Source organism: Dipodomys ordii, unplaced genomic scaffold, assembly GCF_000151885.1.
Source record: "Dipodomys ordii isolate 6190 unplaced genomic scaffold, Dord_2.0 Scaffold79, whole genome shotgun sequence".
In the NCBI taxonomy this organism is placed as follows: Eukaryota; Metazoa; Chordata; class Mammalia; order Rodentia; family Heteromyidae; genus Dipodomys; species Dipodomys ordii.
The window spans coordinates 4,846,309-4,859,828 of record NW_012267295.1 but is presented as its reverse complement, the minus strand read 5'-3'; the positions used below and the strand labels follow the sequence as shown (position 1 = coordinate 4,859,828).

Genomic DNA, 13,520 nt, shown 5'->3' with positions numbered 1-13,520 from the left:
TGTATCTCGTCTCTAGCCTCTCCTCCTTTCCTCTCTGTTCTGACTCACCAAGCCATACACACACAGCACATCACACCACTGAATACCACACCAGGAAGGTTGGCTCTAGTCGGGAACCCTTCTATAAAACAGGGACCACACCAAGCTCATCCTATAATTTTCTCAGTCTGTTTCCAGTCCTCCCTTCCCCCTCCCTGCTAACTGGCTGGCAAGTGAAGATGCTGGGCTGCCCTCTGCAGGCCAGACGGCAGTCACCGCACATGTCCCCTCAGGGCCAGCCCACCTCCTGCAGCTGCATCATCTCGGCCTCCATGCTCTTGAGTTTCTTCTCATTCTCCTTGGCCTGCGCCAGGATCTCCTCACGAGAGGCCCGGGTGTCCTCAAGCTCCCTCATGCAGTCCTTCATCTGGGCCTGGGAGGGGAGGAGAGATTGACGTGACCCCCTCAGTCTGCCTGCTCACCCCTACAATTCTTACAGGGACTATGTTCAATTAACCAACTAACTGTAAGAGAGCAGAAGAGTATCTAAGAAAAAATAGCACTATACCCCTCATCAACTTCACATGCCTTTGCTTGCTAGGATCCTTTGCTAGGTGTTGGGATACACAAAGCCTGCTGCTTCCCACAGTGGTGCCTTACTGTGTACTAGCCCGAGCTCCAGTCCCGTCTGACGCCCTGTAACTTTGTTGACTTGGGTCTGGTGCTCGAGCACCACCCAATGTACACCCATGACTCAGAGCCGGTACCCAAGTGTGCCCAGTTACAAGGCAGAAATATGTTTCACTGTCATTCTCCTGCTCTGTCAAATAGCATTTTTTAAAACTCTTCTACAAATAACTCCCACATTGGGATGCCCCAACCCCATGGGTGTGGTCCTGGCACACAGTCAGATCATATTGGCGATCACAGGATCTGTGTCCCACTCTCACCAACAGTGGATTTTAAATGTATTCTTTTGGTTGTCATACCAGGCAACTCAGAGCTGTTTTGCGCTCTAATTATTGGTGAGATGAAAATTCCCCACATACGTGCCCCGCACTCTGGTGTGTACCAGGTCAGACTGTCTTCCTGCCCTGCACTAGGTTAGCACTCAGGGTCTTCAACAAGTCTGATTAACTGACCTCCCATGACCCTTCTACAAGTCTCCACTTGTACTTTGTCTACTATACTCCGTTACTGATCTCACTTGAGTTTTGCTTTTGGACTATTTTCACGCTTCTAGTTTCCATTTGTGAGATGGGCTACAAGCACCTGTGACCTTGCTCAGGCAGGAAAGGCCAGAATCCCCAGCCTTCAGCGGCCTCCCCAGTGTCCAGCCAGCAGCCTCAGTACTGAGCTCTGACTGGCCCAGCCTGGCCTCACCTGCAGCTTCCGCAGTTGCTTGATGGCTTCTTCCCGGTTCTTGTTGGCTGTGTCGATATGAGCCTCTAGATCCTTCAAGTCCATCTCCAGCTTCTTCCGAGCAGCCACTGCCATGGAGCGCTGCTTCTTCTCATCCTCCAGCTCGGCCTCCATCTCCCGCACCTGGGGAACAGTGACAGGTCTAGAGGCTGGCCACGTGGCGCTCACTTCAGCCATGAGCCCAGGCCGGCCCTGTGGGACCATGAAGCCTCCAAGGCCATTGAGGATTACTATCAAAACTCAGAATGAGTCACTGGGCCTCAAGGTAGGAAAGGGAAGACTGGGAAGCAAGGGCACTGAAGGGAATCCAGGAGCCTACACAACCTGGGTGGAGCAAGGAAAGAGTTCTGTTAGAAACTCAATGCGGGGGCTGGGAAGGTGGCTTAGTGGTAGAGCACTTGCCTTGCATGCCTGAGGCCCTGGGTTTGATTCCTCAGCACCACATAAGCAAAAAGAAAAAAGCCGGAAGTGGTGCTGTGGCTCAAGTGGTAGAGTGCTAGCCTTGAGCTGAAGAGCTGAGGGACAGCGCCCAGGACCAGAGTTCAGGCCCCACGACTGGACCCCCCCCCCCAAAAAAAAAGAAAAAAAAAGAAACTGAATGGGGTAGGAGGACTGTGAGAGGGACAGGACAGGGACAGGACATACACACCTGTCTGACCAGCTGCTTCTTCTTTTCCTCGCTCTGCTCATCGCGGCCCTGCAGATCCCGCTCAAACTGGGCCTTCATGGCCTGCAGGTTCACTTCCAGTCGCAGTTTGGCATCCTCTGTGGCCTGCAGCTCATCCTCCAGTTCCTCAAGCTGGGTCTTCATCTCCTCCACCTGCTGCTCCAGGGCTCTCTTGGATTTCTCCAGCTCATGGACCTGCACCCGAGAGCCTGAGTCAGCCAGACACCTGAGGCTCTGGACTCATTGCACACACTCCCACATGATATCCACACTCAAGGTCTTCTCGAGGCATCCACAGGCCCAGCACTCACGCTCTTGCCCACGTCATCCTTGGAGCTCATGAGATCCTCCATCTCTGTGCGGAACTGCTTGTTGAGCCGCTCCAGCTCTGCCTTCTGCTCCATGGCCTCCTCCAGAGCCCGGGCCAAAGACAGTGCCTTAGTCTCCTTCTCTCGGGCCTCTGCCTCAGCCCGGTCACGCTCCTCTGCATACTTGGCAGAGATTGTCTTCTCCTCGGCCAGGAGCTGGGAAAGAGGAGGGTACCATGGGGTGAAGACTGAGAACTACCACAAGCACCAAGACAAGCAGACCCAGAGCTGCACCGTCCAGTGTCTCCAGCCAGACAAAGGCATTGCTTGGCCATTATGTTTGAGCATCAGTTTAATTTTATCACTGATTGGTAACAATCCTTTATGTTACACAATGCCCCTTTGAGAACTCAGGAAACAAGCATACCCAAACACTCAGAGAACCTGGAAACACTCTGGTTCTCCAGGATAATCAACAGTTAATCCTTCTTCATAAAAGCACTGCTTAGGAGTCTGAATCCTGTGTGCAGTCTTCCTCCAAGGAGGCTTCCACCCCTATGGTTCTGCTTGTCACATGGATCATGCTGGCTCTATGCTCTCCTACTTCCTACTTGCTTTGCCCCACTTCTCACTACTCTTTGGGGTGGGAACCTTTTTCATAAAGGGGCCAGAGAGTATGTTGCTTGGTGCTTGTAGATTATACAGTCTTTAGCAATCACTCAGCAAGGCTACTACAGCACAGAATGACTGTTTACATGCCAGAGGCACATGCAAGTGAACGAGTATGACTGAATTCAACAAAACCTTATCTACAAAAAGGTGCTGTGCAGGATTTGACAGTCACTTGCCAATTACTGAATTTCTTACTGTATTACTCTGTCTGCCAGTAGGGTCTGTATTTCCTTAACTGTCTTAGATAGTTGGAACGAGGGACAGAGCTGGATGCATGCAAAAAACACAAAACCCACTTCTACAACCATCACATGAAGCACCCTCCTTCTGTTACTTTCTTCCCATGCGCCCAGCAAGCTGGAGACTGAGGGCCACACACACACGCCTCCACCCCACAAAGCTTCCTGGCAGGCTTTGCTGGCGTCACTGCAGCCTCTGTCCTAAGCCGGGGTGCTGGGAGGAGGGTGGTGAAGTGGCTGAGCTGATGCACCAACCTGGTCAAACTTCTTCTGCTTCTTCTCCAGGTTAGACACACTCTGTCGTTGGTGGTCCAGGTCCACAAGCAGGTCGTCCAGCTCCTGCTGCAGCCGTGTCTTGGTCTTCTCCAACTTGTCATAGGCGGCCACCTTCTCCTCGTGCCGCTGGCTCAGACCTTCCAGGTCCTTCTGAAGCTTCCGTTTAGCTTCCTCTGCAGTTTCCAGGCACCCCACACCATCCTCCATCCTCTTCTTCATGTCAGTCACCTAGGTAGGAGCAAGGAATAAGGATACACTGTACGCTGGACATGCGGGGCTGGCTTGCTACACATGATGGGGGACTATGGAGGCAACTCCTCTGTTATGGACAAATCACACACAAACTCACACACACACACACACACACACAGATATACATACAGCTTCCCTCTTCCACACAAGAACAAGAAAATGCTTCTGTGCAGAGGGCATCATACCTGGGCATGGAGGGTGGCAATCTGCTTTTCCAGGTTGTGCTTGGCTTCTTCCTCCTCCTCTAGCTGCTCCTTGAAGGAGTTCTTCTCATCCTCCATCTGCTTCAGCTTGGTGCTCAGACTCAGCTTCTGCCGGGTCTCCTCCTGCAGCAGCTCCTACTCCAGACAAGGATGCAGTGCAATGCTCAGGAGAGCAAGGCCAGACCTTAGAGCCGCAGCCCTGGCTCAGTGGACAGTCACGTATAGACTAGTGGGAGCTGGGAGGATCTTGGGAGAGGTAGGAGTAGGATGGATGAAGAGATGCACTGTATGATGGAGGCCCAGATATTTGTCAGCTAAGGCCTAGTGGGCCTGCCACGGGCCCTCCTAGGAGGAGCCAACTTCACCGTCCTTACCTGAGTGTCCTGCAGCTGGGACTCCAGTGCAGAGAAGTCCTTAGTGAGCTTGCTGGACTTGCTGTCAGACTGGTTGAGGAGTCCGGTCACATTGTCCAGTTCAACCTACATGGGGAAGGGAGTAGCAAGGATCGTGAACCCAGCCATAACTGCTGTCACAGAATGGTCCTGAGTCACAAGCCGAACCACAAGAGCTGGGCTGAGGAGCTAGCATGGGGGGAGGGCGTGGGGTAACACACCTGGATCTGGGCCATGACTCAGTTTGTGGTGAGACCCCCATGTCTAGGCTGGGGCTCCAGCAGTAGCCTCACCTGCAGCTTGGTGACCTTGTCGGCCAGCTCCGTGCGCACGCGCTCTCCCTCGTTGAACTTGACCTGCAGCTCCTGCAGCTGGGCCTCCACCTTCTTGCGCTTGTGCTCCGAGTCACCCTTGCCCTGCAGCAGGGCCTTCACTTCGTTGGCCAACTCTCCCCGCTCACTCTCCAGGGTCTGCTTTGCCTTCTCAACGGTGGCTTTCGCCTGGTGAGACAGCAAGAAGGTAAGTGGGCATTTGGACCCTGGTATGCACCTAGTCTCCCTAACCACGGTGGAAGAGTCCCGCCCCTAGCTCCAGAAATACTGCCTTACAGCAAAAGCAACAATTGAGTAAGGCACTTGTCTCTCTCTGAGGGAGGTGAGAGATAAATCCTCCTATCTTCAGAAATAATCCAGCCCAACCTCCCTCCCTGGATGGAAGGAATATTTTAGTATGATGTACTGTTGTAATGGTCCGAGTTTAGCAATATTTAAAGACAAGTGCAATTCTAACAGAACATTATTTAAAAGAATATGGAAGTGGATCCTACAAAATAAATGCAACAATCCTTCTACACCAAATGAGCTTAGCTAGAGCTAGTTCCAGAGTAGGCTAGACCCCGAGACAGTGAAGATGGATGCTGAGAGACTGCAAACAAAGCCATTCTGGGTGACAGTAACACTAAGGAACAGGCCAGACTCTATACACTGCATGGGCAAAGGCCACAGGGAGACAAATGGACAGGGTATGTTTCTACACATGTTTTACAGGCGCCACATGCAAGAACCCTTAAGGGCTCTAAGAGGCCACCAACAGTGACGGTGAGCCCAAGGCCAGCAGGCAGAAGCTGTCCTGTAAAGATGCTGTCCAGCCACACTGTCTGGCCAAGAGGCCAGCTGGAGGGACAGTCCTGCCTGCATTTTCAGTAAGATGCCAGCTGACGACAAGCTCTGAGTGTTCAAGAGAACCCTCCTACATCAGAAAAGGGACCCACTAAGGCCCTCTGACAGTTCTGGGTCAGCTCAGTTCCTGGAAGCTTTCTATTCTGGCAGACTGATGAACAGACAACAGTATTTCAGCAACAATGACTTATTAAGGCCTTATTATCTAAATGCTTTACATGCAACATCAAGTCAAGTTCACAGAATCAGTTGAGTCAACCTATCATTTTCTTTACAGACAGGAAACGGTGGCATGAGGGTACTTATTTGCACAGGTTTCTCTAGCTACCAGCTGGAGTGCTGTTTTGCAGGCTTAGATTAGAGGCAGCAAGGTCCAGAGTGGGGGTCAGTCACTGCGAGGCCCCCAGGGCAGAAGCAGCCCAACTCCCGGACACTGGGGAACTTACCCGCTTTGTCTGCTCCAGCTGCTCAGCCAGCTCCTCCACGGCCTGCGAGTGCTTCTGCCTCATCTCCTGTATCTGGGCCTCATGGGTCTTTGCCTCTTCCTCCAGGGTCTTCTTCAGGATGTTCACTTCCTGCTCGCGTTTGGACCTAGACAGAGAAATGTCTTCGGAATGGAGGCTGAGGACCCTGGAGCGACGCTGACCCCGGGCCCTGGGTTCTGTACTGACCACCAAGAAGCCTGGCAAAGGCATAGACAGCTTCTCTACCACTACCTCCTTCCTCAGGCCCTGTAGCCCAAGCAGGCAGAGACTTATCAAGTCCTCTATGTCTTTGCAGCCATACAGCCCAAGTGTCTCACCCCAGACATGGAACCGGGTTCTTCAACAAAAGGTGCTGAGGAGCCACAACGTCCACATTCTCTGAGGCAGCCATGTGTCTGTTCCCCATCTAGCGGTGTTTGATCCCGTCTAGGGATCCCCTACCACATGTCCTCCCCCCATCCTTGGTGACTCAGCCGGTCAGCCCCAGGGCACACCTCAACTCCTGCTGGGCAGCTGTGGAGTCCAGAGTGTCCTCCAGCTCAGTTTTCAGGGCCTCCAGCTCTTCTCCAAGATCCCGCTTCAGTTTCTCGGCCTTGTTTCTAGAAGCTCGCTCAGATTCTAGATCTTCCTGGAGTTCAGAAATCTGGGATTCCAGTTCCCGAATCTTCTTGAGGGCAATATTCTTCTGGGCAGCTTCTTCTTCCACTCTGCCAGAGACCAATACCAATAGTATGAAAATATTTTCACCTTCAAGCAACAGAGTGTACAGAGGAGGCTTAGGGAAGTGCAGCCAAAGCTGCATTTGGTAGTCATAAGCATTGAACTTAGTATCTGTTTCAGAACACCTGAGAGAAGATTTAAGAGCAAATACTACACTATAAGAGAAAATTAAGAGCAAATTACTACTTTACGAATTGCAAAGTAGCAATTACTTCTTTTTCCAAATTGAGACTCATAACGTTAAATGTTATTTTAAATGTTTAGCCAAGTGCCAGCAGCTATGTCTGTAATACTAGCTACTTAGGAGGTTGATAGCCATAAGGAAAGTACATGAAATTCTATCTCCAAAATAACCAGGAAAAAAAAAAAAAACAGGGCTGGAGGTACAGTTCAAGGAGAGAGTGCCAGACAAGAAAGTGTGAGGCACCAAGTTCAAACTACAGTAAGGCAAAAATGATACAAGATAAATTCAAATGCTCAATAAAAAAATAATAAAAAGGAAACAAGATATTACAGTCTATGAAGATGTCCTCCTGATTTAGATGATTAATAATAAGGGGCTCAGTGTTAATCATCAATTGTATCAAATGGACCACTCCAGAGGAGGCTAAGGTCCAGGGGCAAACCCTGTGCCTTCAATCTTGTGAATTTAAATATGCTGTTTTTAAAAGGTCTATTTTAAAAATAAATTTTATAAACTAGGATCGAGTGAAGGCAAGGGTGACAATGTCCAAAAAGAAACATACTCTTTACTTGACTTATGTCACTGTAATCCCTCTGTACATGGCCTTCATAATAACAATTTAAAAAATTAAATAGGTAAATATTATACCTACAATGAATAAATTTTAAAAGGAAAAGGAGAAGAAAACTGAGGTTGGTGACCAAGTTGTGAATAACTTTTTTATGCTGGTCCTGGGACTTGAACTCAGGGCCTCGGCACTGCCCCAGAGCTTCTGTGCTCAAGGCTAATGCTCTACCACTTGAGCCACAGCTCTAACTCCAGCTTTTTGGGTGCTAAAATAGAAATGGCTTCAAACCATGATCCTCAGATCTCAGCCTCCTCAGTAGGTACAATTACAGGTGTGAGCCACTGGTGCCTGGCTCTGGATAACTTTTAGGAATACAAACAAAAGACAAAGACATGCTACATCATACTGTGTTAACAAACAGGAAGTGTTCTGCTGTGATCTGGCTCTTGTAAGACAGCAGAAAGCTTGCTCGTGGCTTGCTGGTACACTGAGAACAGCAGGAAGCTAGCTGCAAGCACTGGCACTGGGAAGTGGCCAGGATCTCACCTGGCCAGAGCAGCCTGCAGCTCCTCCTCCTTCTTGACCAGCTGCATCTTGAGCTCGGCTATCTGTGCCTGGAGCTCGGCAATCTGGTCACTGAGGTCCGTGGAGTCTCCCTCCAGCTTGCGGCGGGTCTTCTCCAGTTCCTGCCGCTGCTTCTCCTCCCTGCGGAGGCGCTCTGCCAGGGAGGGACCACAGAGCTCTCAGTGGCTGCTGGCTTCATTCATACTTTCAGTCACTTACGTTGCATATCGAGCATTTGTAAAAGACATTGAAGGTTTCAAGGGTCCTCACTCACAACACCCATGCCCAGTGTGGAGACTACAGGGATACAAGTTAGAGCTTTGTCACAGGCTGCCAAGGCTTCTGCATCTCTAAAGGCCATGTCCCATCCTTCCTGCCAGGGTGACTCCTCAAAGTTTGTTTCTTATTCCTTTGTTTCCATTTACGGCTATACCACATTCTTCATGAATCTAAACTTATATAAAAGAACTCAGAAGAGCAGATCAGGATTCAGTGTCTGGTTCATAATTCTGGAATGTCATGGAATGTCACTTGACCCTCTGGCACCTCATATGAATAACGAGACAACCTGTTTAGTGAGGCTGCACTGAGGCTCCATGAGTCAACAACTTAGAAGCACAAAGAATGGGACCCGGCCCTTCAAAAGTGCTTAATAAGGGTGATTTCTCTCCCTAGACCCGCTCTTGAGCCTGAGACCCCTGATTTAATCAGTATCATTGAAGACATTCATTGGACTCTGATCTTGAATGGCATTGTACTGAGTTACCCATTCTATAACTGGTAAGTTTTTGGGTTGTGCTGATCATATTCTCCATGAACAACATCACTGAGTATTTGTGCCTGTGACTCTCAAAGGGTCCAAGCGAACTTCCAGGCCAAGGCATGCAGGGCCCCTACCTCACCAGACAGTGACTGATTTTTCTTATGCCCACGCAGTGCACATGTTTTCTGATGGCTCTTTAGATTCACAAACACTAATAGCATCCTCTTAAGTCTGTTAAACTAGCAAGTATGCCGCTCCTAGACCTCTCAATGGTCAATACCTTCAGTCCCTCCTGGGTGAGGGAGCTATCTGTGGAAGAAGAGGCCTCCCTATCTCCGAACCTGTTCCCCATAGCAGCTGACTCATCCTGTCCAGATGAGGAGGAGTGGGCAGGGCCAGGCATGACACCACACTAGAAGTCCTCCTAGCACCCCGTGTCAGCTGACCCTATGTCATCAGGCCTGAGATGGAAGCTCCCATAGTGGTGTGGGCTTCACAGTATATACACATACTCTATCACCATGAGCCTTTGGAGGCAAGAATATCTAAGGCTCAGAGATTAAACACTAAGTGACAATTGACCTAGCTGGTAGATGACAGAGCCAGTCAGTTCAGGGGTCACCTGGAACTCCCTTGGGAAATCTCAAGTTTCTGAAATAGTGATGGCTGACAACAGAGGAAGCAAAGCTTCACAATGAACGTTGCTCTCGCAGGGCGTGTCTAGCCCACACCAATGGAAGCCTGCAGCCTGTGGCAATAGACATTGTCCCCTAAAGCCTAGCAGCTAGGGGTCCTGAGGCAGCGGTGGGCGGGGGGGGGTACCGGGGGGTGGGGGGAACTGTTCTGTGAGCCAGGGATGCCTCGGGGCTGCTCCTCCTGGTACACCTCACCTTCCAGGTCCGTGATCATTGCCTCATGCTTATTCTTCAGCTTGGCCAGGCTCTTGGATTTCTCCTCCTCTTCCATGAGGTTTGAAGTGAATTCAGCTATTCTGTCTTCTAGCAGTTTCTTCTCCTATGGGGAGAGAGGGGCAGAGGCAGGGGGCAGGTCAGAGTTCAATGTCAGCTGAAGACAGATGCCTAAACTCTCCCAAAGCATGACTTGCCCAGATATTTGGAATTGGAGACAAAAGCAGCAAACTTAGCCACTATATCCAGTTCATCAGTATTTACTAGATCAATAGACAACTTCAAAAGTTGATTAGCTCTCCAGAAATAGCTTGATACGCTTCCCTAGGAACTAAAACTGTGGATGTCCAAGCCCCTCTTGGCCCTACATGCCCCCTTTAGGTTCAGGTAAGACAATTTCTGGGTTTCAACTAGTAGAGGAACAGCTGGCCCTTCCCAATAAGAAGAAGCCATACAGGACTTACTACCTCACCATGCCAGCTTCTCTGTTGCCTCAATCAATGCTAGAGCTGCATCTTCAACCGCTTTGTGCAGCTGTCTCTGGGGTCTTATTCTTTGCATGTTCCCCAACCAGCCATCTTGATCTCACTCCTGACCCCCACATAATTAGCTGTCAGGCAAGCATCCTGTCACCTCCCTTGCTGGCCCTCTGGGAATTCAGTGTTTTGTTTGGTTCTGTCCTCTTCTAACACATTCCCCTGCTCTGCTCACTGGGACAGACACTTACAGGGACATTCACAGAAGACACCATCGCCTCCTCAGGAATGGCAGTGCTTGCACCGAGCCACAAGTGCCCTATTCCCACCAGTGACTGACACATGCTATGCCACCAAGAACCAACTCTTAGAAGTGGGTGAAGAGCTTCACTATGGGGAAATAGCAAATCTTTCTCTAGGTTCCTCACTCATTAGAAAACTCATTTAGGACCTCAGCAGCCAGAGGTCACAGGTACCACAGGAGAAGCAACTCCTGCTAAGCAGAGCCACAGTGCTGTGTGTATATTGTAGAAGATCTTCAGGAGCCAGGCAAGACAGACAAAACAATGGTGAGGCCCTTGGGGGGATGGGGGTTGGGGGGAGGGCATGGGGATGACAGATGGGCAGGGATGGGTCATCTTGCCCTGCCCTTCCCCACCTTAGCCAGTTTGCAGTTCTGGTCTTCCATGATGATCTGGTCCTCCTCCAGCTTCTTCAGCTTGGCTTCGGTGGTCACCTTCTCTAGCTGTAGCTTTTGCCGGGCACTCTCCTCTTCCTCCAGCTGCTCCTCAAGTTCCTGCCAGGGTGGAGAGACCATGAGAAGATGGGCACACTTCACAATGATCAACTCAGCTCTACTCATGGGGCCCACATGTGAACTGGGAGTGTGAGGCAAGCACTGATGCAGAATGACAGGGTTCCCCAAGCCAGCTCTACATCAGTGGAACAGGCAGGGGGGGCAGAGCCCAAGGACCCCCATGCCTTGGGCTGGTAGAGCAAAAACAAGAGAGGAAGTCCACAGGTTTCAATGCTCCACTGGGCAACACTCGAGACCTGGGGGGCTCCTGAGACTGGAGGGGCATGTGTTGGGAGAAAAATCTCTGCAGGCCTGCCAAGTGGACAGTGAGGATGGTTTCTGTGTGCCCCGGGCTTGTCCATGTTGCTGCTTTCCCCAAAGACTCTAAACTCTGCCACCCCTCAGCAACCTGCTCCCCCTCTCCCCACAGGAGATACGATACCTGGATATTCTGCTGCATCTTCTTCTTCTCTGCCTGCAGGTGCTGGCAACGCTCCTCCTCCTCCTCCACTCTGGCCTCCAGGTCATGGCAGATCTCCTCCAGCTCCTGCTTCTTGGCAGTAAGGCGGGCTCGGAGCTCCTCAGCCTCAGCACACAGCTCGGTTTCTGCCTGAAGCTGCTCCTGCAGCTGCAGCTTCTCCGCCATAAGCTGCAAAGAACACATGGAGAACTTAAGTTCTTTGAGATGGTTCACACTGGCCAGGTACTAAAGGCTTGATGGCAGTAAGATGGCAGTACTGGGAGGTAGAAGAAACTTCAGAAGATAGGTAGGGCCTAGATGGAGGAAGGTCACTGGGTGGCGTGCCCAGAAAGGATACAATAGGACCTTGGTCTCATTGTCTCTGTCCTTTCTTCTGTGTCTCAGCCACCAGGAGGTGAGTGGCTCTACTAGGCCCTATACACCGTGACCTTCTGCCTTGCCATGGGCCTAGGAACAATGAGGCCAAGCATCCCTCTGAAACCATAAGCCCAAACAAAACCCTTCCTCCTGCTAAGTTGTTCATCTCAGGTATTTTGTTATAGTAATGGAAAGCAGATGAGTAAATTCCTCAAGCAGAGCCTGGATGGATGTTCTGCACTCAGGCTCACAGCTGGCAAGGAATGCACAAACAAGAAAAGTAGCTTCCATAAGAGAGTGCTTAACCTCCCAGGCAGCCATTGATAATATGTCCTCAGTCCTTGCCATTCCCTAAGACCTTCAAACCAAGACCCCTAGGAAGGGGTTAAGAGTGACATGGTGAGCTGGGCTTGAAGTTGGTCCTTGAACATTTATATTGAGCAGAGTGGCTTCCCTCCTGCCCAAACCTCCAAGGCTCTGCTGAGACTCTGGCTGCAGTTTTCCCACAGAATATGAACCACTGCCTAAGCAGCCAACCTGCTTTCCCACTGGTAGACAGCAGATGGCAGCACTAGGAACAGCTGCTGCCGCTGGCTTACACTCACCTGAGACTGCAATGTCTCCATCTCTGTGAGCCTGTTCTCGGCAGCCACCTGCTTCTCCCGCACCTTCACCAGCTCTTCCTCTTTCGCCATCATCTCCTCCTCCTGCCGGCTCACCTGTAGCAGGGGCTTAACCTAGGAAAGGGGAGGTGGAAGAGGTGGAGTCAAGCTCTACTAGAAGATGCCCACTCCTGCCAACCATAACAAAGCTGTTCTCAACTCTGGGACAAAAGCAAGGGGCAACCAGATGGGCTGGGGGAGGAGGCCTAACAAGACAACCTTTCTAGAAGTCAGAAAGGCCTCTTCTGACTCACTAACTACACTGCCAGGTACACACAACAGTGTTCACACAGCATTCTCATTAATAGCAAGACTTAGGAATGGCACTGAGACCCGTCACTAGACAAGTAGCCAGATGATTGTGGTATGTCCTCTGGGGAACAGCACATAGACTTCTAAAAACTGACAGTGACAAGGAATTCTAAATACAAAGTACAAAATTTGAGACTGTTTATACAAGTCAAAGCTTAGCCATGTAAGAACGTGTACAGCTTATTATACAGAGCTGAGATTTATTGGGAGTGAGAAAAATGTAAGAATAAGTCAGAATCCACTATGTTTGTTGGAGTAAAAAGGATTATGGGAGAATTTTTTCTTCTTGATGCTTTCTGCTTGTTAGCTTCTTAAATGACTATAAGCCATCTATTATAAATAAAAATAGCCACAAGGTACCAGTGGCCCACACCTATAATCCTAGCTACTCAGGAGGCTGAGATCTGAGGATTGCTGTTCAAAGACAGCCTAGGTAGGAAAGTCCATGAGACTTTAAGTCCATGAGACAATATACCACCAGAAAGTCCATGAGACAATATACCACCAGAAAACAGGAAGTGGTGCTGTGGCCCAAGTGGTAGAGCGCTTGCCTTGAGCTGAAGAGCTGAGGGACAGAGCCCAGGTCCAGAGTTCAAGCCACAACAAAAAGAAACAGCCTAAACAGTTCTAAAAGTGGTGGGAGAGCCAGTCTACTT

The 13,520-nt window shown here is 50.2% G+C and overlaps 1 protein-coding gene across 1 annotated transcript in view; it reads right to left on the bottom strand.

Annotated features, from left to right (window-relative positions):
• Myh9 (myosin, heavy chain 9, non-muscle) overlaps positions 1–13,520 on the bottom strand; it is an 88,930-nt gene that overhangs the window by 4,971 nt on the left and 70,439 nt on the right. Inside the window, exons 21-35 of the mRNA XM_013024854.1 lie at positions 12,496–12,627; positions 11,495–11,701; positions 10,915–11,052; positions 9,763–9,886; positions 8,092–8,263; positions 6,568–6,780; positions 6,035–6,179; positions 4,704–4,910; positions 4,393–4,497; positions 4,001–4,153; positions 3,543–3,791; positions 2,380–2,592; positions 2,051–2,263; positions 1,363–1,524; positions 284–412 (exon numbers count right to left, since the gene is read on the bottom strand). Coding sequence (XP_012880308.1) covers positions 284–412; positions 1,363–1,524; positions 2,051–2,263; positions 2,380–2,592; positions 3,543–3,791; positions 4,001–4,153; positions 4,393–4,497; positions 4,704–4,910; positions 6,035–6,179; positions 6,568–6,780; positions 8,092–8,263; positions 9,763–9,886; positions 10,915–11,052; positions 11,495–11,701; positions 12,496–12,627 — 2,562 coding nt within the window. The remainder of the gene's footprint in view (positions 1–283; positions 413–1,362; positions 1,525–2,050; positions 2,264–2,379; positions 2,593–3,542; positions 3,792–4,000; positions 4,154–4,392; positions 4,498–4,703; positions 4,911–6,034; positions 6,180–6,567; positions 6,781–8,091; positions 8,264–9,762; positions 9,887–10,914; positions 11,053–11,494; positions 11,702–12,495; positions 12,628–13,520) is intronic.